Source organism: Pseudochaenichthys georgianus, chromosome 17 (genome assembly GCF_902827115.2).
Source record: "Pseudochaenichthys georgianus chromosome 17, fPseGeo1.2, whole genome shotgun sequence".
In the NCBI taxonomy this organism is placed as follows: Eukaryota; Metazoa; Chordata; class Actinopteri; order Perciformes; family Channichthyidae; genus Pseudochaenichthys; species Pseudochaenichthys georgianus.
Window position 1 is genome coordinate 9,123,581 of NC_047519.1, and position 27,874 is coordinate 9,151,454.

The 27,874-nt window shown below is 42.7% G+C and overlaps 2 protein-coding genes across 3 annotated transcripts in view; one reads left to right on the top strand and one right to left on the bottom strand.

Moving 5' to 3' along the window:
* On the bottom strand, window positions 1–14,009 carry LOC117462685 (protein crumbs homolog 1-like). Its single transcript, XM_034104952.1, has 9 exons — window positions 13,925–14,009; window positions 12,488–12,649; window positions 8,798–9,769; window positions 6,002–6,552; window positions 5,731–5,896; window positions 2,092–3,007; window positions 1,576–1,617; window positions 1,114–1,233; window positions 1–436 (listed from the first exon to the last, which is right to left on the bottom strand). The coding sequence occupies exons 2-9, from the start codon at window positions 12,534–12,536 to the stop codon at window positions 184–186; spliced, it is 3,069 nt and encodes a 1,022-aa protein (XP_033960843.1). The 5' UTR covers window positions 12,537–12,649; window positions 13,925–14,009; the 3' UTR covers window positions 1–183.
* The window catches only part of zbtb41 (zinc finger and BTB domain containing 41), a 14,554-nt gene continuing 385 nt past the window's right edge, over window positions 13,706–27,874 (top strand). Inside the window, exons 1-11 of one of the 2 annotated variants that reach the window (XM_034104953.2) lie at window positions 13,706–14,024; window positions 15,044–16,246; window positions 19,762–19,969; window positions 20,813–20,882; window positions 21,139–21,286; window positions 21,401–21,530; window positions 21,655–21,750; window positions 24,707–24,813; window positions 24,922–25,027; window positions 25,118–25,206; window positions 26,876–27,874. The exon at window positions 26,876–27,874 is cut by the window's right edge and continues 385 nt beyond it. In XM_034104953.2, the coding sequence (XP_033960844.1) occupies window positions 15,076–16,246; window positions 19,762–19,969; window positions 20,813–20,882; window positions 21,139–21,286; window positions 21,401–21,530; window positions 21,655–21,750; window positions 24,707–24,813; window positions 24,922–25,027; window positions 25,118–25,206; window positions 26,876–27,468 (2,718 nt within the window). In that variant the 5' untranslated portion in view covers window positions 13,706–14,024; window positions 15,044–15,075 and the 3' untranslated portion in view covers window positions 27,469–27,874. Of the gene's footprint in view, window positions 14,025–14,091; window positions 14,175–15,043; window positions 16,247–19,761; window positions 19,970–20,812; window positions 20,883–21,138; window positions 21,287–21,400; window positions 21,531–21,654; window positions 21,751–24,706; window positions 24,814–24,921; window positions 25,028–25,117; window positions 25,207–26,875 lie in introns of those variants that run through there. The other variant, XM_034104954.2, reaches the window with a different exon arrangement.

Sequence of the window (27,874 nt, forward strand, 5' to 3'; positions counted from 1 at the left end):
CTTGCCGCTGTATTTATACCCTTACCCATTAATGGAGGGAACTTCATTCAGCTGCGAGTGTGGCTACAGACAGAGTTCACTCCGTCACGGAGGGGTAGGGTCGAGTGGGTGATTTGGGATTGGGCCTACATTTACTCCAATGTCCCCCTCTTCCTCGTTTTATCATTATAGACAGCCAGGTGCCTATTCGTTGAGGATGAAAGCCCAATCAATTTCTGGCTCATCATCGAGTCGCATCACGAGGAAGGACATCAGCTGGAACATGTTCTGCCACACGCCCAGGAAGACGTACAGGTAAAAGTCGCTGACATCACGTTGGCAGTGTATCCCTGCGTGATTCATATCACACACGCACTCAAAACCGTTCATGTAATTCAGGCAGAAGCCGCCGTGCATGCATGGGCTTGAGACACATTCATCCACGTCCTTCTCACACCTGGAAGGAAACATGAGGACAAAGGGGTATTAGAGCAGAAACTAGAAAAAGTACAATGTGATGATAACTCTTTAAAGTTGTCCCAAAGGAACTGATAAACTGAGCTTTCATCTGCCACAAGGGGGCTCTGTCTTCAAACCTAAGTGTTGGTGCAACATTCACCAAGTGGTGAAAGTGTTGAAAAGAATTGAGTCATAAAAGAGCTATAATAATTGAAACAATAAAGACACAAGGAAGAAACGAAATATTTATGAAGTAAAAGTATGTATATATATATATATATATGTTTTTTTGTTTTACTTTATACTTCCACATATTTATTTAGTAATTATATTTCTATCTATTTGTCTTTACATTTTCGTATTTAAATAAACTTTGGATTATCCCTATTTTTATTTCCACATGTTTTTCTTATTTTTATAGATGTATTATTTTATTATGGATCCCCTATAGACAAAACAACGTTCATGAAAGGTCACAAGATTCTCACGTGAGGTTTCATTGCACTTTTAATTTAATTCTATATTTGTTGTATCAAAACAAAATGTCAATATAAAACATCTGCCAATCCATTGACAACATGATGGGCCAAGAGGTGCAGTCACCCAAGGGTGAGACACCCGTGATGACAACACACGAGGAGCAAAGAGGATGAGAGATCATAATGTATGTCTTACCACTGTCCTACGAAACCAGGCATACAGTGACAGCTGTCCTCTTCAGAGCAGTTCCCTCCATTAAAGCAGTTGTAGTCCCATCTTGTACCAGCGCATGTAGATACAGGTAATTGGGGAATTCTTTATAAAGAGCACAATAGCACATGTCAATGTCCTTCACTTTTAATGTTCCCCACAAAACCTCTGAAGCCTCATTTAGCCACTTGTTAGCAACCCCCCTCTTTTTTAGACAGTTAAAACATTCAACATTTAACAAGACTGACTTATTTCTAGTCGTAGAACAAAACGATTAGCTTTAGAACCGATAGCTAGTTTGAACTACATACCTTATATCAGGAATCTTAACAAATCAACATTGACTTCATAAACTCATTTCCAGGTTTTAGGACTCATTCCTGCAGCACTATATATTTACTATGTTTTGTTAAATAAAACGGAAATGTTTGACATGAAAGCACTTACGGATAAGTCTCAATGTACCATGGGATTTCCGGAATGTTCTTGCTGTAAGAAACCAGTTTGTTTATTATTAGCGGTAAAAAAAGTACTTCCATTCTTTACTTAAGTACAAATACAATGGCTTTATAATACTCCATTACAAGTAAAAGTCCTTAATACAAATGTACTAAATTAGAAGTAGAATGATCAGTTTAGCAGTACTATAGTATGATGAGTTGAGCCAATTTGAGCTACTTAAAAAAAACTGTCATATCATGTATGTAAAAATGTGCTAGCAACTTGAGTGTTGTATACATGTGGTGGTGTGAAAAGTACAATATTTGCCTCCAAAGTGTAGTTGAGTTCAAGTAAATGTAGTAAAAAAAAAAAATACTCAAATAAGAAACAAGTACACCAATGTCGAAATAGTGCTTTAGTACGATACTTGAGTAAATGCGCTTTGCTCATCCCACCACTGAACAATAAATACAACTCATTACCCACACAGGCATGTTCCTTCTAAACTGCGAAAGAACTCACTTGCAGTATTCACCCGTCAAACCCAGAGGGCAGAGGCACCCGTAGCTCCGGAAACCTTTGAGGCACGTGGCGCCTTCGCTGCAATTGCTGTTTTCACACGTATCAGCTTCCAGGTCACACTGTTTGCCGCTGTACCACACTTCACACATACACTCGAACCCCTCCGGAAGGTTGATGCAGTGTCCGTTAATGCAGGGGCTGGAGATGCAGGAGTCTGCTTGCTTTTCACACAGTGGACCCGTCCACTCGGAGGGACATATGCAGTGGTGCAGGTCAAACCGGTCCTCACACACACCGTCATTGTTACAGGGGTTGGGTGCACACACTCTAGCTCCCCAGCAGCCGTAATTTGGGGCAACACCAGGGGTTATCATCGCAAACTGCTCCTCCTGAGGTCTCGGGAGGTTGAAGTCCGTGTCCAGGTGGAAAGGCAGAAGAAGGCCTCCGATCTCCACAAGACCCAGGCAGCCAGACATGTTCACCCCAGCCTCAGAGCTTAACCCCCCTAGGAAGATATATGCTCCCTCCCTAAGAAAATCCAGGTCCCCAGGTGCTGTTCTGGACATACTAACCTCAGTCTTGCCTCCATCAACAATCATGATCCATCTTGACGTTGGGAGGGTCTGGTTCTCCAGGCTGATCTCCACAGTGTGCCACTCTCCATCACTGATCGGACTCTCACTTCGTACGGACACCTTGTTGGAGTCTTTTGCCCCAGCCTGGAGCTCCATGACCACATGAGAGTCCAGGAGGGAGATGGTGACCTGGTCTGAGTCCTTATGTGCATTCAGTAAGGTGGCAGCGGACTGTCTTGCGCGGAAGCTGATGGAGAAACTGTCGAGGTTGCGCTTAATCTTCCCATTGCTCCGGTATTTCAAAACACTGCTTTCAACACGGAATGTCACATTAGACAAACCTGAGGGGGAGAAATGAAAGTAATTTAAATTAGCTGATGTTTAGTTTACACTTTCTATGCCATACATATTGCATCATAAACACACTTATGATGCATTATAATCTACTGTACTTAAAGCTCTGTATGATTATAGTTGTGAGCATTCATAGATATTCATAATGCTTTATAACAAAAATCACATTGTATTTCATAATAATAATACTTCATAATTGCTGGTCACTGATTTGTTTCAGAAAGACCATAGTAAACTAGAGAATGCAATTCCTGAAGAAATTGCTAGTGGGAATGCTTTATGCTGAAAATCTGATGCTAAACTGCTATGTTGAAATGAAATGTGTAAGAAGAAAGTGGAGAATTTAGATTGAAATGATACATGAACACTGGGGGCTTGAATGTGTGATGAGAGAAGAAAAGAAAGTAAAAAGGCTTGGAAAAGCAGCAGAATATTTGAACTGCAAACTTCTGAACTAACTTGATGGCGAATGATCTGTCGCCATGGCAACGTGATTTGATGACACCCCATAATACGCTTAGATGCGTTGATGGCTGTATCGTTACAAAACCTGTGAAGATTTGGGGCGTTTGGAGCAGTTTCACTGAAGTTATGAGAAAACCGTGTTTCAAGGCGAGCATTGTGTTGCCATGGTAACGGCATTTGAAGAAATCTCAAAACTGTCCCGTAGATGTCTTCACGGCTGGACTGTTAGCACACTACTATCTGAAGTCTGCTGCTCTGAGCATGTCAGTTGGAGCGATGACATCATCGTGTTCCATTACACAGGTGTTTATATTTGAGCTAACGAGGTGTGCAGAGATCAAAGGTTTCCATTGTTCTGAATGAGAGATAAACCTCTTACATGTGAATGTTTTGTGGAAGAACCGTAACAGATATCTGTGAAATTTCAAAACGTGAAGCATGTCAAGGAAGTTGAGTATCTGAAGTGTAATTTTTGTGTAGTTTCGGGTTAATAATGTGGCCTTTTTGGCAGTTTAACCAAAGGTGTGCAGCTGCTACCATGAGGAAATATCTGCCTGAAATTACAATGGGCTTTAATGGAGGCATGTTGAAAGTTTTTGTCACTTCGTGCCCTCAAGAGGCATTTTGTTTAATTATTTTTTGCTTAATTATTTGTCATTTTTCAAGCTACGAGATGTTTTCCTACGTTTGTCATGATAAATTATGTCTCAGGAATGTAGGGTTTGGGAATTATGGCAGTTTAAAAAAAATATATGAAGGCAAATTACAAGATTTTCTACCCTCTAGCTGTGACATCACGTACTCTAGTTAATGTTAAAATCTGAAGAAAACCTCTAAAACAAGGTCTGAACAATGTTTAATATCTCTAAATCAGATTTAAAAGTTGTTTTACACGAATATTGTCAGAAAGATTTGTAACATTTTGAAGTTGGAATGAGGTTTCTGAGTGAAAGTATGAATGAACAGTTAGCAGTTGAAGTCGCATGAAGATTTGTTGAAGTTGAAGATTTCCTCCATTGACTTCAATGTTAAAAATGTGATGTATTATGGGATGTATCTCTGGAATTATGAAAGTTATGAATGAGAAAAGTAATAGCCATCGATTCCCGACCGAGCTGAACGTTTTGATGTTTGAACAGAGTTTCTGCGATGTTCCATGCGGGAGGAGAAGAGGGCCAAAATAAGTCGGCGGAATAATAATAATAAACTTTTCGTGCGTAGAATAACGGGCACGGCTGTCACTACCCGATCTGCCCCCCTGCCCGATCTGTACTGCGCATGTGCGAGATGGTCCGCCATACTGGACAACTACATACGGCAATTCTAATAGGACACTTCACACAGTGGCGTTTGGCAAAGCAGAAAAAGAACACAAAAAACCGGGAGAGATGAGTTATTGTTATTACAACGTGACTTCACTATTATTTAACAACTCTTTTTATTGGGTTCTTTTATTTGGGGTGTAATAACAATAACTCATCTCTCACGTTTTTTTTTTGTTTTCTTTTTGTGCTTTGCCAAACGCCACTGTGTCAAGTGTCCTAGTTGGGTTGCCATACGGAGTTGTCCAGTATGGCAGACCATCTCGCACATGCGTCATGCGCAGTACAGATCGGGCAGGTGGGCAGATCGGCAACAGCGATAATTAAAGTTTCAAAGTTTTGGGGGGTCCTGGGTGAAAAAGTTTGGGAACCCCTGCTCTAACAAACAGAGGAACAAGACTTCCAAAAGCTGTCTGTAACCACTTCAAAAAAGAAAAGAAAATTGGCCATTATTTGCAGAAAAGGGAGAAAACGTCAAATATGTGTGCAGTAAAAAACACTTAATGGATTGGCTTTGATGGGGTGGCTTTACAGCTGTATACCAACTCCTTTTCTCTTTGTGTTAACATGTGACACCTCCAGGAAGACTTATCATCATGAACCTCCGCAGGCATGTGGCGGCCGACTTAATCTGACCGGGGATTACCGGGTTTTAGAGGAATCCTATGCAATATCCCTGTCTCAACTCTGTTCCCTTCTGAACTCAGCCACTGTGTAATTAATCAGCACCCGCACCAGCGAGACCACACACGGCAGATGCCCAGTACCATTGAAATTGACGGGAAAAAATAAAACATGCATAGATCTCATTCCTTGGCAAAAGCGAAAGACTCCGATACCTTATTATCCCATGCATTTTAAAGGCAACGGTATTTATAAGACAGGAATAGCAAGACTTTAGGATCTCAACTCAGGTCACTTACACTCAAAGCCCTGAGAGCGGGGTTGACAAACAGCAGGGAAGGGGCAGGGTAACAGCTCGCACCATTTGACCTCCTCACAGCCCCGCCCCGCAGTGTTAGGCGGACAGTTGCAGATGAAGTCGTCCCACATGGAGTAACACACTCCTCCGTTGAGACAGGGGTTGACCTAATGGAGAGAAAACAACCCAAATAAATCACGTTGTAAAAATCAGTAAAGAATGAGAATTGAGCCTAATCTCACTAAAGACGTAGCAGTATTGGTATCACTCACAGCACAGGCATTGTCACTGCTGCATCCTTGTGCAACGTTGACAAGTTGCTCCAGGATGTAAGATTCCACTGGAGTTTCAATGGGATAGAACTGAAGTCGCTTGTTGTTTATCCTTAGATCCTGGACGCATCCCTTAAAGTAGCCACCAAAGGAAGCTGAGACCCTCGAGTCTGGAAGCCCCCCAACGGAAACCAGATCCCCAGTATGAGCATCGATAGGCCTGATGAACATATGGCCCTGGTTCTTGGCCGACTGGAACAACATGGCGGCCATTCCTTTCAGCATCACAGTCACCAGATGAAAATGTCCGTCACTGATCGCAGTCCGACCAACGAGGGTCTCAAAGTTGTTGACCTGAACTTTGATCCTTCCTTCTTCCAACCATAGGCGGAGGTACTGGCTGGTGCTGTTGGCCAGGATGAGGAGCAGGCCGCTGGACTGTCTGGTGCGAAGGAACAGGGATATGTTCACAGAGTCACCTGGCTCGTCATCCAATGAGAAGGAAGCATAATTCTCCACGTCTTGGTTGCCAAACCTTGCTGTGACATACTCTGCATGGGTACAAGGAAGAGAGATGGAAGATGGAAGAGAGAGAAAAGGGTGTGAAAGCCAAACTTAAACCATACCATTTTGGGCAATATGTCTATTTGCTTTCTTTAGGCACGTCACATAAGAGGATTGATGCCACAAAATGTTATTGACCATAGACTGTAAAGAAGTGGGCGTAGTCCCTTCGGCGTCAACTATTGGTTTTTATGGACTATTGTTTACAAGTTTGGCACGTTATCTGTCACCATCTTGTTTTTTTGAGGGAAGAAAACTTAAAACCATTAACTCATACGTAAAATGTTTACTGAGGTAGGTAATACAACAAGAGAGAGGATAGGGTCATTTTCTAAAACCAATGGAAGTAATCCAGATTTAAGGCTTCTAATTCGTTTCCACATCGGTTTTTACTTTTTAGAACTGGACACTTGGTTTTGACAGATGGGTAACATTTGACTATTCCTAGCACAGTTTTCACAATGACAAGTGCCCTACGTTCATGGAAAAAGGAAACTGCTGAAGAAACGAACCAATGCAAATGCCTCAGCATGGTACGATTCAATAAGACTCACTGATTTGTCAAGTCCAGTCAGGTGAGCAACTGAAACCCACGTTTCTTTAATCCTCTGCCCAGGTGTGTGGCTGAGCACGGGGCTATTTCTACTGGCACTGTAAGCTCCTTTACAGTCTAATGACTAATGTTAACCTCCTGCTGGCTGGCTCCCCTCACAGTTAACCTTTGAGATGTATTGCACTGACGTTGAACTTGCTTTGACCTGTAAAGGTTGTGGATTAAAAACTCTAATGAGTACAATAAATAGCAAAATGAACAAGTCAAAGTATTTATTGTGCAGTCAAATGTTCCCTGTCAGTGTTTTCCGTTTCTATATTATGGCTTTCATTGATTAATTTTACTGTTGTAAATGATTAATTAAAATGTTATGTTTATTTCAATATTTTAATTATATTTGATTTATCTTTTGTTGGACATTTTACTTTTACTTCTTCTTTTTAAATACTTTTTAATTATAATTTTATTGCACATTCTTACCTTTACCAATCAATTTATATTTCATACTAAAATGACCAACTGTCTCCCGAGGTATACATAAAGTATTCTGATTCTGGCGAAGGCTGCACTCATTGTAACTCCTCCTACAGTTGTGAATATACATCAGCAATATATAATATTCCATAACATCATTATGGTTGTTTCTTTGCATCTCCCGTGAGAACAACGCATTTATAAAAAGTGAACATTTCCTACATTTCTCAGAAAACCAGCTACATTTGAGCTGATCCAAGAGGCTTTTTAAAGAGTTTATTTAGCTTAAGGCGTAGAGCTATTTTTCTCAAATGGAACACTACATCCTTCCAGTTATCACCAACATTAAAAATCCACAAACGACAGGAAGGGGTTAAAACATTGTAATCCAAAAAACGTAACTAAAGCTGTCAGATAAATGTAGTGGAGTGAAAGGGACAAGATTATCCTCTGAGAGAGTAGAAGTATGATACAAAAATGGTATTGGATATTTGTATTAAAGGTCCCATGACATGGCCATTCGTACTGATCATAATTCCATTGTTGAGGTCTACTAGAATAGATTTACATTGTTCAATGTTCCAAAATCACATTGGTTTTCTCATACAGCATCTCTGTATAGTATGTGTATTTACTCTCAGTATCACGGATTCGCGGCTGAGAAAAGATAAGGCTGAGTGTGTGTGTGTGTGTGTGTGTGTGTGTGTGTGTGTGTGTGTGTGTGTGTGTGTGTGTGTGTGTGTGTGTGTGTGTGTGTGTGTGTGTGTGTGTGTGTGTGTGTGTGTGTGTGTGTGTGTGTGTGTGTGTGTGTGTGTGTGTGTGTGTGTGTGTGTGTGTGTGTGTGTGTGTGTGTGTGTGTGTGTGTGTGTGTGTGTGTGTGTGTGTGTGTGTGTGTGTGTGTGTGTGTGTGTGTGGAGCTCCACGGATTGGTCCATTTGGTCGTTGTTATGTCACTTGGTACCAGGAAGAAAAAAGAAAATCTCCAACGAGGCGTTCTGGGGCAGCATATACAGGTCTTTTCTGTGTTAGGGTTTTACTCGCTACAGGGTGTACTTTGAGGGTTAGTGACTCTGCAGACCGTTTACATGCAGAAAAAGCTATATAACACACAAGGGGACGGGTAAGAACCGGAAAAGCATGACATGACACATTAAAGTGCAGTCCTTGAGGAAATGTACTCAGTTAGAATCCTCTGTGTGTCTTACCCTCTGCACAGTCGTCCCCCTCATAGGGCCTGAAGCACTCACAGGTGTAGCTCCTCCACCCCTGGCTCACGCAGCGCCCTCTGATCTGACACGGGCTGTCATCGCACCTGTCTCTGTCGCTGCACCCCTCACTGACGTTTACCTGGGCGTCCGAACCACCTGGCACTGCAGACGGCAACACCAGACGTGAGTCCACAAGCACATCTCTGAAGCAGCCCAGAAAAGCAGACGGGTGGTCTTCTTCATCGGCTCCTCCGCCTGAACTCCAGTTCCCTCTGACTGCTCCGATGAAGAGGCTGTGACGGACTGACCCTGGCTCGGGGAGAGCAGGCGCTGGCTCCAGCAGCTGGACCTCAGAGATGGAGGCCCTGGTGCCGCTTTCTTCAGTGTAGAGCAGCTGGATCACGCTGACCGCACCACCCAACGATGCTTCAACCGTGTACCACTTGTTGTTGGACAAATACTCCGGTAGCTCCTGAAGCAGAGTGCTGGAGCCTTGACCCTCGAGACTACGGAGGCCAAGATGCCCATCCGTTAGCTCAATGCTGAGGAGAAGGTCGTCTACTCTGCGCTGCAGCAGGGTGCCGTAGGGTCTCTCCGTCCTGAAGCTGAATGTCACATTTAGGGGAGCTTCTGGATCAAGAAGCTGAGTCTCTACGTACATGTAGCCTTTGGTCTCGAATGAGAAGACGCTGGGGGTCTGGCATTTGGGGCCCGTAAAGCCAGCAATGCAGATGCACTTGTAGGTGTGCTCACCATGGACAAGTAAAGGGGAGCACATTCCTCTGTTCTCACACTGGTTGTCATCACAGCCTGAATGTGCGGTTGTGCAGTTGTCTCCCCCGTACAGGCGCCCGTTCTGGCTCTGTTGGGAGCAAAGGCACCTGAATGCGCCATCGTGGCTCTCACACAGACCACCGTTTTGGCATGGCTGCTTTTCACAACTGCTGAGGTCGTCTTCGGAGAAAGTGCCTGGAGGGACAGATGAAAATGAGTTCTTAAAAATCATTCAAAGAATACATCTCCCTGAGATTACCTTTTGTATCTACATTCCTCACCCAGTGTTTCCAATGATCATTCGATCAAATACTGTTCCATGCCTCCATATTGAACCAAGGACAATAATGGATAATGGAGAAATGTCTTGATAATTTGAAGTTAATGGGATTTGTGTTTAACACTTTCACATAAAAGGTCTAATACTAACGCAGGTACGCTACTTGTCTGTGCAAGTGCCAAAGTGATTAAATAGTGCAGTTTTATTGAACATCGATGTGATTGTGAAGTACTGAGCAATGAACTACTGGATAAATGACACTAGGATACCACTGCAAAAGCTGTGTGAGAGTTTGTAAACAACTGTTTTGATATAGTGTTGCTGCCCTCATTTACTTCCATTCATTAAGACCTTCCTCAGTTTTATAATTCTTGGTTCACTGTGGAGGCATGCGAGGGAAACAAAGTTTTCTTCAAGAATTCAAGGTAACAAAGGGTGAGGTGATATACAGTGGGGCAAAAAAGTATTTAGTCAGCCACCAATTGTGCAAGTTCTGCCACTTAAAAAGATGAGAGGCCTGTAATGTTCATCCTAGGTACACTTCAACTATGAGAGACAGAATGGGGGGAAAGAATCCAGGAAATCACATTGTAGGATTTTTAATGAATTAATTGGTAAATTCCTCGGTAAAATAAGTATTTGGTTACCTACAAACAAACAAGATTTCTGGCTCTCACAGACCTGTAACTTCTTCTTTAAGAGCCTCCTCTGTCCTCCACTTGTTAACTGTATTAATGGCACCTGCTTGAACTCGTTATCAGTATAAAAGACACCCGTCCACAACCTCAAACAGTCACACTCCAAACTCCACTATGGCCAAGAACAAAGAGCGGTCAAAGGACACCAGAAACAAAATTGTAAACCTGCAACAGGCTTGGAAGACTGAATCTGCAATAGGTAAGCAGCTCGGTGTGAAGAAATCAACTGTGGGAGCAATTATTAGAAAATGGAAGACATACAAGACCACTGATAATCTCCCTCGATCTGGGGCTCCACGCAAGATCTCACCCCGTGGGGTCAAAATGATCACAAGAACGGTGAGCAAAAATCCCAGAACCACACGGGGGGACCTAGTCAATGACCTGCAGAGAGCTGGGACCAAAGTAACAAAGGCTACCATCAGTAACACACTACGCCGCCAGAGAGCATTTAGATGATCCAGAAGAGGATTGGGGAGACTAGATGTGTTTGGAGGAGAAAGAATGCTGAGTTGCATCCAAAGAACACCATACCTACTGTGAAACATGGGGGTGGAAACATCATGCTTTGGGGCTGTTTTTCTGCAAAGGGACCAGGACGACTGATCCGTGTAAAGGAAAGAATGAATGGGGCCATGTATCGTGAGATTTTGAGTGACAACTTCCTTCCATCAGCAAGGGCATTGAAGATGAAACGTGGCTGTGTCTTTCAGCATGACAATGATCCCAAACACACCGCCCGGGCAACGAAGGAGTGGCTTCGTAAGAAGCATTTCAAGGTCCTGGAGTGGCCTAGCCAGTCTCCAGATCTCAACCCCATATAAAATCTTTGGAGGGAGTTGAAAGTCTGTGTTGCCCAGCGACAGCCCCAAAACATCACTGCTCTAGAGGAGATCTGCATGGAGGAATGGGCCAAAATACCAGCAACCGTTTGTGAAAACCTTGTGAAGACTTACAGAAAACGTTTGTCCTCTGTCATTGCCAACAAAGGGTATATAACAAAGTATTTAGATGAACTTTTGTTATTGACCAAATACTTATTTTCCACCATAATTTGCAAATCATTTATTTAAAAATCAGACAGTGATTTTCTGGATTTTTTTTCTTCTCATTTTGTCTCTCATAGTTGAGGTATACCTAGGATGAAAATTACATGCCTCTCATCTTTCTAAGTGGGAGAACTTACACAATTGGTGGCTGACTAAATACTTTTTTTCCCCACTGTACACATGGTCAGTTTGGGGCTGAAGTATTCCTTGAACGAATTGGACTGCATGGTCGTTTTAAACATGAGTCAATAAGATTAGCACACATTGACACATCTGTGTGTAGAGATAAAGCACCTACAGAATGAGGATTAGAAACCACAAAAACAATGAAATACCCCAAATAACTGTTTAATTAGAAGTTGGAATACATTTAAAATGTAAATAATTTAGAGTGTGTAGCCTGTTTTCCAACAGATGTAATGGTATTTCCAAACATGATCATGATGAGGTAAGATAAGTGATGAATTTGGCTACATTTGCTTTAAATAAATATCATTATTATTTGTATTATTTGCTTTAATATTTTGTTTTCTTTTTGTTATTACTCTTCATGGTCTGTTTTGTTTTTTTCATTTAAAATACCTTTTTTATTGTTTAATTGGATTGTCAATTTACAGTAGTTCGAATGTGTGCATTTGCATTTCAATTATTTTATACATTTTCATAAAGCACACTTTATCTCTTGCTCTATAAATAAAGGTTGTAATTATAATTAGTTTGTTTTTTTGTTATCACTAACTTCCCTTGCGTAGATGAAAATCTAAAAATACAGGCCATACCCTTTTTCAACAACATTAGTTTTATCAACTCAAATATATTAAAAATATTCTTCAAATAATTGTAATCTCATTTAGTAAAATACATGTACACTTTATCCAAATATTACCTGCAAAAAGCAACCATAATGTCCACACATGCACGCTGAATCTCCACATTGTCCTCAACAAGTGCTCCGATAGACTAGCTGTTGGTCAGGATCTTCCCCTCAGGTCAGAGGCAGTGAGCAGCTCCATCTTCAGCCTGCTCCTCTGCGTGTGTTCTGAAATGCCTGGAGCGTTGTAACACACAGCGGAGGGATTAGGCTAATGCGCTTACAATGTCTTATACGTTCAATTAGTTTGGAGGGATTCACTCAGGAAGCTAATTTGAGAAACCTCAACAATCCTCTCTGAAGTCTGATGTTCACTTATATAAGTGTCTGCTGGTCACACCAATGGGATTAAAGAGGTGAGAAGTAGCTTGACCTTAAATCCAGTTTCACTTTATTACACCCTCAGTGATATGGAGGAGGAACTATTCCCACAATTCAGCAAATAATACACACACTTAACCATGGAGATAATAAACATTAAAAGCAAATGCAAACACTGTGGCCTGTGTTGAGTATTTGGCTGCAGCATGTGGAGCGAGGCAAAGTCTTTGAAAGAGGTCATGTTTTTATCTGTGATGGTTTGCCGTCATTAAAACATTATTGAGGTCATTGTCATTTATCTAAATGGACCGAAGAGCGTTCAATTGGCTAATACTGTTCTTTGTAGTGTTACTTGTTTTGCAGTCACTCTTGATTTTACAGTATATTAGGACTTGGACATGTATCCAATATGTAAAATAAAAACTGAAATAAAGTGCAAATGTATCATAATATTAGAACATACGTTTATTAGGAATTTTGTGTGTGCCTGAAAAATGTGCAATTTATTTGCACACATATAGACTCATATGATAAACCTTAGGTAAAGTAAGTGGTTGAATTATAAATTAAAATGTTTTTCTTAAAGGTAAATCAAATATAAATACTTTTTTTTAAAAACACACATTTAATCCTGCAAGACAAAGTTTAGTTAAAGTGTAAAAGTAAAAGTAGCCTTCTCACTAAACAGCAACAATGGCTCTGTCAGTGTTAAAATATATTCAAATATCATTAGTGATGCCTTAACATTTCATTCTGAGTAATATCACAGTAAATTACATGTAATTCAAGTCCATGAGCCTGCAGCACTGAAAAGCGCAGACTGTAAAACCTGTCATTGCTAACATAGACTACATTACCCATGATCCCCTCGTCTCATGAACCCTCTCGTGAACCTTATCAACAACACGTCCTCGTCGTTTAAGTTGTTTGAGTTTTCATACGTTTATATGATAATGAACTTCCAAAAGTTTGTATTTATTTAAGTATTTATTTTAAACGTAACTTGTAAACATATAAATGAGAGCTTTATGGAGAATGTAAGGACAAAAGCCAAAGCAGCCAATGGGAAAACGGTTTGTTACGCAGTCGGACATTTCTAAAGGATGCAAAAGTGGGGCGTTGCAGACTTACATCCACGGTTCAGGAAATTATTATTACTCCGTTTGTTTTCCCGGTTACGTGTGTCGGCTTGGCTTTGCAGTGTTTTGTATAGGCGGCTCGTTTCTCTAAGGTAGGACGTCAATCAAACATCCCGATATAGAAAGTGTATTTCCGGGGTAGCAGTAAGTGTCGTTTGTCAACACTCTCCTCGGAGGGGGCCCGTCCGCCAGTCTGATAACATGTTAGGGGTCCTTGAGGTGGAGGAGAGGTGTATGCAAATGTAATTATTAGCTACATTTCACATCTCTGTCAGAGTTTTTGAGCTAAATGTTGATAACAAATAGCTTTCCTTTCTGCTGTGTTTGAATACAATTGAGAAATATACCACACACGCATGTTTTAAATCGTTATTGTGCTTATTTTCATGCACAATTTCCCATTCTTGATAACTTTTCACCATAATACACCCCTTTGTGTCAGCTACCTACTGTTAATATACCATTAATGTGTGGTCAATGTACATGCTAAGCCATTTTTTATTCTTGTACATCACAATCCTATCAATTTGAACCAACCCCCAGCAGTGGTGTAAAGTAACTCAAGTACCCTGCTTAGGTGCAAATGTGAGAGAATTGTAATTTACTTGAGTATTTCAATATTTTGCTCCTTTGTAATTCGTTAAATCGTTTACTTTTACTTCACTACAATAATTGAATACCTTTAGTTACTTAACTGATTTGGATTTATAATATGAAATATAATCAAGTGTTAAATCAGACTTTAGTTCCACCTGGAGTAAATTCACAAGCTACCCTGCAGTATACAAAGTCATTCAAAGTAGCTGCACCTTTGCCAGCTTTGAGAACACTTTAATGATGAATAATTATAAAACATATATATTATTCTGAAATGGACCAATCTGCATAATGAGTACTTTTTACTTTTGGTACTTTAAGTATATTATGATGCTAAAACCTTTGTACTTTTACATGAGTAACATTTTGATTGCAGGACTTTTACTCGTAACACTCTGGTACTTGTACTTTTACTCAAGTACAGTACCTGAGTACTTCTTCCACCTGTGAACCCCAGTCATTCAGAGCGTTTCATGTTTCATCTGAGCCCTGTTTGTATTTCACTGTTTTCCAGAAGGGATTCATGGTCCCCCAACAGCCTCACCAATGAAGAAGAAGCCATCTAATCCACTGCGTCCCAAGCGCAGAAGCCAGGTCAGCACCAGCAATGACTTCTCCTCTGAGCCCGGCCCTGTGCCGCGCTTCGCCGCCCAACAGAACTCTGAAACTGTCCCAGAATCCTCCTCACACATCAGGCACATGGCCATGTCCCAGCACAGCCACAACCTCCTCAAGTTCCTGAATGAAGACCGAACCCGCCAAAGGTTCTGCGACGTGTCGGTGTCTGTGGGTGGGAAGCTTTACAGCGCACACAAGGTGGTGTTGGCTCACGGGAGCAGTTACTTCCACGCAGAGCTCTCGAAAAACCCTGCCACAGCGCACGTGACTCTGGACCATGTGGAGGACTCAGTTTTCCAACTCCTGCTTGGCTTTTTGTACACCTCTGAGTGCGTTGTTGCAGAGACAGACCTCCCGAATCTAACTGAAGCGGCACGATTCTTAGACATGATGGATATACTCAAGCTGCTGTGTGAGGAAGGGGACCCAGTCTGTGTGGTCCACGCTCAGGATGAGATGGGAGGGTCTCCTGAGGTGGAAATGACCTCCACCGACTCACCTCCGAGTGACACAGACATCCAGAGCCCATGTGATGTTTATTTCATGGAAAACCCCTCGCAGGACCGCTTGTCTGAGAGTCCCGCTGATGCACAGCAGGACATCTCGACTGAGAAAGAGAAGGCGGCGGCGACTACGCGCAGATCGGCTCGCAGGAGGAGAACACCCACCAAGTATCAGAGAGACAATGCCATCAACACTTCTGAGGAAAAACAAAGGACTGTAGTGCAGAGAGCTGAAGGAAGAATGAAAGAAGCAGGAAAGCTGGAGTTGGAAAAACAAGCGCCTAAACTGGACGTAGCAGAGATATCTCAACCAGGAGACATAGTGGACGAGGAAGTGGAGGAAGAGGAGAGAGACATGAATGAGGCCGTGGTCACCCAGAGTGAAGACAAGAGCGCAGGGCAGCAGGGTGCAGATGAAGAAAGGGTGGTGCAGCAGGCGGATGGAGAGGTGGAAGTGCATGCACCGGCAGCAGCAGCAGCAGGAAGCTCCACCAAGAGTCGAGTTTATCCTGAAGGTCTGGCTCCGGTCATCATCAAAACCTCCACCAAGAAGATCCTCAAGTGCCCCAAATGTGACAAGACCTTCGACCGAGCAGGTGGGAACCATGAAGTAGTTCTACCTCTAGTTTCACAGTCATATACCACACCAGGTGGAGATGTTGAACACAAGCATCGTCACTATCAGGTTTATTACTAAAATGCTTCATCTTTTACTACATGGTTTAGGGATATAGATGCAATTTTAAATAGGTTGTTCCTTTTCAAAAACATTTGTTATTATTAGATATATACATTTGTGAAAAATGTCCATCAAACTTTACCACTAAGATGCCCTATAATGCTTTTTTGGGTTTTCCCCTTCCTATAGTGCACACAGACCTGATTGTATAGGTCTGTGTGCTTTCATATAAGGCTTCGCCCTCTAAGGCTATCGCTATTGGGTAATCCCACTGCACGTGTGCAGCACTGACAGACTTAATCCACGCCCACCTACGGGCCCCACCTACGGACTCACTTCCGTATAAATAGGAAGTAGTCCCTACAATCTGCTCCCACTTTTCTTCAGCACTCCATTGCAGAAGCTCTTTTCAGAGCTTTTTTTAAATTTATTTTTATGGACTTTTATTAATCCCTCGTGGGGAAATTATTTCTCTGCATTTGACCCATCCTAGTGTTAGGAGCAGTGTGCTGCCATTTTGAACGGCGCCCGGGGAGCAGTGTGGGGAACGGTGCCTTGCTCAGGGACACCTCGGTAGCACCTGGTCTTGCCGGGACTTGAACTGGTGACCTTCCAGTTGCCAAGCCAAGTCCCTATCGACCTCGCCACCAACGCCCCGTGGAGCTGTTTACTAGAAAGCAAACATTTCCCCCTGGCCCCATCCTCCCTCTCCTCGGTGTTAGCCGACATATGAGTTACGACCGGCTGTGGCTGGCTTGCTCCAGGGAGGAAGCGGCTTTACACAGACGATACAGGTGAGTCCTGTCGGGGATTGGAGCAAGCAAACGCGGCTCTCACTCCCCAGGTGTCGTGCACTCATTGTGTCCGTCTTCCTCTGGCCCACAGACAGCGGAGAGAGAACGCTCTCGCGGCTGCGGCCGGGGATGATTGGCTAGTCCGGGAGTCTTACTCTGTGGACCAAGCCCTTGATTATTGGATCCGAGTGGCGGGCAGCAGTCAGGCGACTCCTTCCCCTCCATTCACGGATCACCATGTGGTTCCCCCGGCCCCATCCTCCCTCTCCTCCGGACGGGGGAGACAGGGCGGGGCCCGGTGTCGGCCCGCCAGCCGAGCCTATAGGTTCGGCGCCTCAATGTCCGGTTTACGAGCCTTCTCCTATACGGCGACATGATGAGAGCCGCTGTGCAATACAGCGTGTGGAGGTGCAAGAGCCGGCTGTAACCTGTCAGTCAGCAGGCAGCAGGGCTCGTGGCGCAAGCCAGCTGTATTTAACCAGGCGGTTATTAGACAGCAGAGCTTGACGTTTAAACCTGATGCTCCTAACCTGTCGGTTAGCAGGCAGCACGTTTTTTTTCCTCTGTCCCAGATGTGCCGACTACACACGGTCGTAATGAGCCCTAGGGCTGTTATTACGCACTGTGTGAATAGCACTGCACACACCTCCGCTCATTCCTCAGCGGGTTTGAGCGTGAACGCGCCTCAATGTCCAGTTTACGAGCCTTCTCCTAAACAGAGACAGGATGAGAGCTGGTGTGAGATGCAGCGTGTGGAGGCCCCCTCGCAGCTTTTCGGTCCGGGCCCCTCTTGGGTTGCTTCACGGGCAACGGCGGCGAGGGCTCTGACGTGGCTCGTCACCATGACAACCACAGCACATCCAGAGCATGTCGCGCGCTCTCAGAATATTACTCAGAGTGGCGACGCGTGTGTTCGATGGACAGATGTATAATAATAAGCAGCAAGGCCCACCGGGTAAGCCGGCTGCCCCTAACCTGTCGGTTATAGGCATCATGGCTCGCTGCATAAATCGGCTGTCTTTAAAACCTATTTGTTTTTAGGCAGCTCGGTTTTTCTCCTCTGTCCCAAACCTACCTCCTACACACGGTAATGAGCCCACGAGTGCCATTATTACAGTGAGGACAGCACTGCACACAGCTCCGCTCATCCCTTAGGTGTGTTGAGCGTGAACGCACCTCGGTGTCCAGTTTAACACTGTAAGCAATTGCTGTTATTTTAGAGCCAATTTTCAACACTAAACTACTGGCAGCACCCTAACCAGAATGTTACTGTGAATTATTTAATTTTTTACAGTAATAAACTGAAATTGTCCAACAGTATGAATACTGTATAATTTCAGTGTATTGCTGGCGTCTCTGCTGCCAGTATTTTACTGTTAATGTCGGGGACTCAACTGCGTGCCCTCTCTCCTGCCTGTCGGCATTTAGAGAGCTGCCTTTTCCCCCCTCTTTGATCGTTTTAACAAGTGGGACTTTGGTCTCTACTTTTTACAGGTAGCCTATTTAGCCTACCTTCTTTCCCGTATGGAGAATATTCATTTTTTAAATGCTATATTCCCTGGGAATGTGATGCTCCATTTACGCATGGCGAAATGGACATGGGTTATTAATTGAGTAGGTGTGTTTTTGTGCTTCTGGTAACGGACCGACCAGTGGGGTGTGGACTACATCCTGCTTCGCCCTTAACCCAATAGCGATAGCCTTAGAGGGCGAAGCCTTATACGAAATAGAACTGGGGTTACGTACTGTAACCCAGCTTCTATGAGTATAGGCGCAGCCCTCTAAGGTTCGGGCCCCACTGACTCCGCGAATAGCTGAAGAAAAGCTGTTTGTGTGGGAGCAGATTGTAGGGACTACTTCCTATTTATACGGAAGTGAGTCCGTAGGTGGGGCCCATAGGTGGGCGTGGATTAAGTCTGTCAGTGCTGCACACGTGCAGTGGGATTACCCAATAGCGATAGCCTTAGAGGGCTGCGCCTATTTACTCATAGAAGCTGGGTTACAGTACGTAACCCCAGATTTCAATGGTCTGCAAGGCCCTGTGTTTCTCTCCCACCCACTCCCCCCCTCTACTTGATATACCTCCATCTGGTTTCAGACAGAGGGTGAAAAGAGGTGAGGCAGCACAGGCAGTATGGGAAAAAGAAAGAGTTTTCTGAACATTAAAGCATGGAGACATGTCACAGTAGAGACACTAAATACTAATATCAACCTTAAAATGGGCAGAATAGGGCTCCTTTTGTATAGGGGATGTCACGTCTTTTCACGCCCCAAACACCAATAAGAATATTTTCTATACAAAACCTTTTTTTTGTTTAAGCATACCATGGCCATTTTAATATTTTTTTCAAATAGTTATGATTAAAAAATGTGCAATCCCTAAAATATTGTGAATCTGATTGCACTCAAGACAATTGTATTTCGTCGTCTTTTTCAAATGGTGCAACCCATGTAAAAACCCATGATTACATGTATTGGAGGATAAGATTGGCCCCTTCTAGAGTAGACGATACCAATCCGATTTAAAATATGTTCTTTTTGAAAAGCCCTTGATCAGCCCCGATAACGATCTCCCTGAGATCTTATCAATACATTCCCCACAATGTAATAACTTGTGCACCTTTCCTGCATGTTTTAGGAAAGTACGAGAGTCACACCAGAGTGCACACGGGAGAGAAACCGTTCCAGTGTGACATCTGTCTGCAGCGCTACTCCACCAAGTCCAACCTGACCGTCCACAAGAAGAAGCACGCCAGCGATGCCCCCTTCCAGAAGAAGGAGCACAAATGCCCCTTCTGTAACAAACTCCATGCCAGCAAGAAGACCCTGGCCAAGCACGTGAGGAGGTGAGGCAGAGCGCACACACACATATGAGATTATTCCTCCACAGTAGAAATGCACTTCTGATTCGGTTAGTGCAACAACTAGAACAAATAATATAAAAAAGTCATAGTAAATACAAAATTATTGTATGGTTTTTCCAAAATAAAATAAAAAGTCATAGTATAGCATGTCAAAAAGTAAAAAAAAAATCATAGTATAGTACAGGGCTGTTCAATTGGCGGCCCGCGGGCCAAATTCAGCACCGGGGTGATATTTACTGGCCCTTTGAGCATCATGTTAAAACGTTTTGGGCCTGAGTGCCTTTATTCCAGAGAGGTGTTACATTGAGAGATAGAGGGGAAGACATTGCCTGAAAACTTGTGCGGGCTCGGGTTTCGAACCCACCTACTAGCTACTGTAGTGACAACTCCTGTCATCTATTGCATCTCTGCGTGAATGATTTAGATAATTTCACCTAAATGAAATCAAATGAAATGATGTTGATGGTTAAATGAGCTTCACATGTAGGCCTATAGTTCTATATATAAATGCCTTGGGGCTATGTTGTTTGATTGAATTAAACACAATATAAGCACTCCACTATGCTGTTGTAGTATTTACTGTATCTGAAGCTCTTAGTATGATTGCTCATATTTCAAGCCATCGTTTCCCCGGCCCCTTGCTTTGGAGCATTTTCATCAACCGGCCCCATTCCAAACTAATTGAATAGCCCTAGTATAGTATGTCTAAAATTATAAAAATGAAAGTCATAGGATAGTATGTCAAAAATGTTCATACTGGTCGGTCAAATTATACCATGATGATGATGATGATGTCGATGTCATGTTTTTTCTTCCTCCTGCAAGGTTTCATCCAGACCACATCCAAGAGTTTCTCACCAAGAGGAAGAGGAAGAGTGAAGTCTGGAAATGTGCTGTAAGAATGGGTTTCTGTCATATTATGAACTTATTATGTAAGATAAACTTAAAGGGACTGTTTGGAAAATGTAATTTAGCCTCATAAAAGCTTAAAAAGTCCATATCAGTCTTAAGTGCACACCATAATAATATTTTCACCAACCTTAGCCAACCATTTTCCGACCAGGAAAGGATCGACGATGATGAATCAATGCATTTGTGAAATCAATAAATGTATGAAAGAGTAAATTATGATTGTATTGATTTGTAACTAGATCTGTCTGAAGACCTTCACCCGCAAGCCTCATCTGCAGGAGCACATGATCCTCCACACGCAGGACCGGCCCTTTAAATGCTCCTTCTGCGACGAATACTTCAGGTCCAGGTTTGCCAGGCTGAAGCATCAAGAGAAGTTCCACTTAGGTGAGAAGAATAGTATCCCTACAGATTAAAATGAAATGCATAATTGAATGTCGAAGATGTCTTCAAAACTTTAAAATGATGTCACAGAGAGTTTGTGTCTTTTCTCGTTTTCAGGTCCTTTTCCCTGTGAGATCTGTGGGCGCCAGTTTAATGACACCGGCAACAGAAAGAGGCACATAGAGTGCACGCATGGAGGAAAGAGGAAGTGGACCTGCTTTGTTTGTGGGAAATCTGTGCGGGAAAGGTGTGCATCTCTTTTCTTAACTTTCCCTCACATTGTCCTTATCTGCGACTCTTATTTTGAAGAATAGAATCATTGTTACAGTAACTGTGTGCATTTATTGAGATGCTTTCTTATCTTCTTTCAGGACGACGTTGAGAGAGCACTTGAGGATCCACAGTGGGGAGAAGCCTCACCTCTGTAGTATCTGTGGCCAGAGTTTCCGTCATAGCAGCTCCTACAGGTGGGTCCGCTCACATTTAAAGATTGTGTTGATGACATTTTTAACAGACCAATAAGTGACCATTGCCAGGGCACCCTCGACAAAAAGTCAATGGGATTTCTCCATTGGATTTCGATAGCCAGAAGTAAAAAGCTAACTATGGAGCCAGATTTGGGTCAATATTCTAGCGCGCAAAACAAGCTACTCACGAGCGAAAAATATGCTTTTACACGCGCATGAAATGACCCTGGCGCGCAGATTAAACCCCCGCGAGCGGCTATGCGAGAGAGACAGCCCTCTTGCTCGCGGGAGTGCCAGCCTCACTCGCTCGTGGAGTCTGTCTGCACGCGCGTGAAAAGTTTCTGACACTTTGGGGCGGAGCCACTGGACTTTGATTGACAGCTGCCAGGAAGCCCGAGTTGCCAGGTTTGATCATTGCCTGAACTACCAAGAGCCGAGGAGTGACAGCAGCAAGATTAGTTGGACGAGATTTATTGGTGAAGTTGTCCATAAAAAACTATTATATACGTAAAGTGTACAGCTAATATCAGTTTGATATAAAACAATATATTTTTGAGTGGGCTGTATCTGTCGAAAACTGCTATAGCTACTGTCTGCTGAAGAAAATGAATGTCCACAGTGTTAACATGTAGAAAACAAGTTAACCTAGAGGCCGTTTTATGATTACCCTGTCAGTGTGCTGTTTAGTTAACTATTTAGCTAGCAAACATTAGCTGGGTGATTCTCTGAATCGGGTGCCGATTTTAAATGAAAGGAAAAAAAATAAAAATGTTTAAAGCAATGAATTAATACAGAAACAGGGTGTTTTGCATCACAATGTAAAACTAAATATATATATATATATTTAGATTTAAGATAATTGGTTTTCTTTGTAGTAGACAACAAACATATTCGCATGGTGATGCACCATAGAGAGTATCCTGACTGGTATGGCAGCTGCACCACCCTCAATCGTAAGGCTTTACAGAGGGTGGTGAAGCTGCCATCCATGGAGGACCTTTACTCCCAGCGGCTCAGGAAAAAAGCCCTCATGATTATAAAAGACCCCCATCCCCCCAGCCACAAACTGCAGTCTGCTGCCGCCTGGCAGGCGCTACTGCAGCATCCAGACTAAAACCACCAGATTTAGAGACAGTTTCATCCCACAGGCAATAAGACTGTTAAACACCTGAACTGTTGAAACAACATCCATAACATTAATCTGGCTGCAATTTAGAAATTATGTATCTAATATATCATATTCAATCACTTGCAAATAGACTCTTATTGCACTATTCCACTATTTCACTTTTTACAATTTTTGTTTTTGTATTTACCTGCACTATATTTTCTGTTTTTTCTGTTTTATTGTGTTGCACTGTTGGAGGAGCCTGTGGCCTACGATTTTCATCGTCATAACTACACTGTAGCTATGTACGTATGTCTAATAAAAGCCTTGAACCTTAAACCTCACTAAGCATCATTACATATTCATTGAATATTGAAAATAAAAATTGCCAATTATAACAAAACATTATCATAAAAGGGCCTCTAGGTTAACTTGTTTTCTACATGATAACATTGGACCTTCATGTTTCCTACCTATTGTAGGTGCTTACAGCAGACAGTAGCTAGCTAGCTGTTTTCGACAGATACAGGCCACTCAAAAATATATTGTTTTATATCAAATTAATTTATATATATCAGCTCTATACTTTATGTATATAATAGTTTTTTATGGACAACTTCACCAATAAATCTCGTCCAACTAATCTTGCTGCTGTCACTCCTCGGCTCTTGGTAGTTCAGGCAATAATCAAACCTGGCAACTCCGGGCTTCCTAGCAGCTGTCAATCAAAGTCCAGTGGCTCCACCCCAAAGTGTCAGAAACTTTTCACGCACGCGCAGACAGACTCCGCGAGCGAGTGAGGATGAAACTCCCGCGAGCGAGCCGGGGGTTTAATGTGCGCGCCAGGGTCATTTTATGCACGTGTAAAAGCTTTTTTTGTGCGCTAGAATTTTGTCCCAAATCTGGCTCCATAGCTAACAGTATGCTAAAACCATCACAGTTGCATCACCAATGCTAAGCTAAAGGTGGCTAATGTTCGGTGAGATAACGATTAGGCCCCATTTACACGGAGACGAAAATGAACCGAATTCGATATCAAAAGATTCTTCCGTTCACACGCAATCGGCTCAATAAACGTGTCCGTCCACACGAGACCGCTGGAGACGCTGTAGTACATCGCTCCATCACAGCGGGCGGAGCTGCAGGTGATAATGCAGAGCTGCATGTCTCCGTCAGCAGCAGCTGATCTCTGATCTCTCTCTCTCCTGTCCGATTAGACTTCACTTGCGTTTATGTCCATATCGATCCAATCTAGCTGGAGGCTCCTGCTGGAGGCTCCTGCTGGGTGCACTGTCCTGCGAGAAACCGGGACCTGGCTCGAAACACTCGGTTGTTGTTGTTGGCGAAACACATCAGCAATGACGCGGGTGACACGGGGGTGAGCGGGAGAGGTGGGGAGAGGCGGGGCTATGGCATATAGGGCGTACACACGGAGCCGTTTGACCCCCCAGAGCGTTCCGTCCCCAGATCTACCCACCTTGGGACCCGTTATCGTTTGAGGGGGCTGTTTCCGCGGTTCTGTTACGGTAGAAAAAAGTAGCAGATGCAACCCCAACCGTCTCCATGTAAACGGGGCCTTAGTAGTCTCATTTAGCAACCACCATTTTTATGACACATAGAATCTACGGACATTCAAAGTAGGGTATTTACTAATATTTTTTGTTTTGTGGAGCAAAATGTGAAAATCTCCTCGGCTTGTGTTAACCACAGACTTTATTTTAGTCACTAACCAAAAATGCATTAAAACATTTTTGGAATTTCAGATGAGGGAAACTGAAGTTGTAAAATGCTAACTCATTCCCAGGTTTTAGGACTCACTCCTCAATATGTGTACTGTTTCTTTGGCAGGCTCCATCTCAGAGTGCACCACGACGATAAGCGCTATGAGTGTGGCGAATGTGGGAAAACCTTCATACGCCACGATCACCTGACCAAACATCAGAAAATACACTCTGGTACAAAAAAAAAGTTTCTCTTTGCATTTCAGTCCCATGGGATATACTTTGTACTCTTCCCCCGTCTCCAGTCAGCAGCGACTTTAATTTGAGCAATGTTCATTACAGGTGAGAAGGCCCACCAATGTGAAGAATGTGGAAAGTGCTTCAGACGCCATGATCACCTGACGGTCCACTACAAAAGTATTCATTTGGGAGAGAAAGTCTGGCAGAAGTATGTCATCTTACAAATCACTCGTTCTTTTTTTAGGTGTTGATGTAACATTTCTTATATTGTATCTTATAATGTCAACTTTGTCCACAGATATAAAACGGCTGTGCATCAGTGTGAGGTTTGCAAGAAAGAATTCAAAGGAAAGTCCAGTCTAGAAATGCACTTCAGGACACACTCAGGTAAGGAAACCAAGAGGGTCATGGACATATCAGCTTGAAAACCCAATATGAGAGCAGAACAATGGCATTTGGATGCATTTACCCAGAGGTGGGAGAAGCACTCAGATCTTGTACTTAAGTAAAAGTAGAAGTACCAGAGTGTAGGAATACTCAAAATGTTACTCAGTAAAAGTACAAAAGTATTAGCCTCAAAATATACTTAAAGTACCAAAAGTAAAAGTAGTCATAGTGCAGATTGGCCCATTTCAGAATAATATATATGATATGTTTTATAATGATTGATCATTAAAGTGTTCTCAAAGCTGGTGAAGGAGCAGCTAGTCTGAAGTACTTTGTAGACTGCAGGGTAGCTGGTGGATTTACTCCAGGTGGAACTAAAGTCTGATTTAAGAGTTGATTAGATTTCACATCATTCATCCACATCTGTGAAGTAACTAAAGATATTAAATAAATGTAGTGGAGTAAAAGTACACCATTTACCTCTGAGTTGTAGTGGGTAAGAAGTATGAAGTAGCATTAAATGGAAATATGGTGAAGTACAAGTATCTCAAAATTGTACTTAAGTACAGTACTTGAGTAAATGTACATAGTTACTTCCCACCTCTGCATTTACCTGCCCCGAAGGTGACCCCAAACCCCCCAAAAGAAAGAAACTTAAAATTGTATTCACCTCATTTATGTCCACGTGTTTCATTGTATCCCCATTGTTAGAGTCTTAACTGTATTTTGCTTTTATTTACTGCCACACCAGTGTTTTAACTCTCTACTCTTTTCTAGACAGTTTTGTGTTCATACTGTGTGTAAGCCCTAACAAGATGTGATTTTAAGAGGTTAAGATAATAAAATAGAGTTAAAAAACATGCTGTTTTAGTGGTGTAATATTAATGCTGTAGCATTAATTGTTGGGGATATCGTTCTTTCAAAAATGTTTACTCACAACACGCTAACGTATTGCTATCGCTAACAATATGAGATGCTCTGTTTCAACAATGTTAGGCTGAACAAGAAGCATTCCCACTGAATTGTGGTGGTCTTTGAGGGGATGCAGTGATTCTTACCAAGTTAAAATAGAAAAGCTATAAATGTTTGCTAGCTGCTAGCTTGATACCTGATGACATTTAAGGCAAAACGTGTTCTGGTGCAGCACAGCATTAGCCTGATCTCAGGTCATTTAGGCCTAATTTGGTTCCTAATCTACACTGATGAAAAATCTATATTTGTGAGATTACAAAATAATTGCTAGCTGGTAGGCTAATTTATGAAGTGTCAAATGCTAGAAGCTAGAAGCGGGGACTACTCCACACTTAGGAAGACACACGTGTTTTCTCATTTCACATTCACTAAGCCCTGCACCACTTAGTTACTGTGGCTACACTCTAGTCAAAACATGAACAGTTATCATATTGGTAGAGATACCAAAGTTCATTGCGATTTGAAAAAAAGAAATTGTCTTTGATTTAATACAGGAAAAAAAGAGTGTTTTCATTACTAGCTACATACATGATATTGTGCTAATATACTGAAGCTTAAGGTTGCTTAAAAGTTGTGTTACTAGTTGATTATTTAATTAGTAGATATAGAAATAAGGAAGAGAAATGTTTATGAATTGCAGGATAGAAATGGCTATGAAAATACATTTGTTCAAGGTTCTCTTGTGTTCATGTGACAGGAGAGAAACCCCACAGATGTCCCGAGTGCAACCAGACATTTCGTATAAAGAAGACCCTGACGAAGCACATGGTGATCCACTCTGACGCTCGTCCCTTTAACTGCCCCCAATGCAGCGCCACCTTCAAAAGAAAAGACAAGCTCAAGTACCACGTCGACCACGTGCACAGCGTTCGCTTCTCTGAGCAGCCCCTCGGCACGGACAAAATGATCTCCCTTCCTTTTGAGGAGCCCTCTAAGGGATACCACGCCGACCCCAAGCCAGTCCTCCAGAGCCCGCCTCCTCCTGCTAACGTTTGTGTACCCGTCGCTTTGGTTCCTGTGCGGATGGCGGGAGGAGCACAGGATCCCACCACTCTCTCCTCCCAAACTCACAGTGTGGTGAGCATGCAGGGGCAGCAGCAGAACTCAAGCTACCAGGCTGCTACAGATCTGGCTTTCTTGGAAAAGTACACCCTCACTCCGCAGCCGGCCAACGTCGTGAGGGCCGATCAGATGCTGGACCCCCGGGAGCAGTCCTACCTCGGCACCCTGCTGGGACTGGACTCTGCTCCCTCTGTGCAGAACGTCTCCAACTCTGATCATTCACACTGACAGACTAAAACTGGACCTTTAACGCACAAACTTTAATTTAATAAGAACTGAAGCTACAGTATTCACCACTGAAATACAGACGGCATTAATTCTTCGTCCATTTCAATTAATTACACTTATAACACAAAGTATTCTGGTGAAGCACAGGATAGCCTGATCTCAGGTCATTTCTGCCTCGCAAAATAAATGTATTTGTGTGAGCTGTACAAAAATAAGAGAAATTCATAAATTAAAATTGTCTTTGTTGTTGTTTCTATTAAGTGAAATGATGACAAAGCTCACCTTAACTCTATAAAACTGAAGAACAGTTGTAGTAAATGTTTTTGTACCAGTTATTATGAGATGACAACACACTTTAAATGTTACAAATACAAAGGCTTGCCCCTTTCTTCAGGGTGTAAAATTA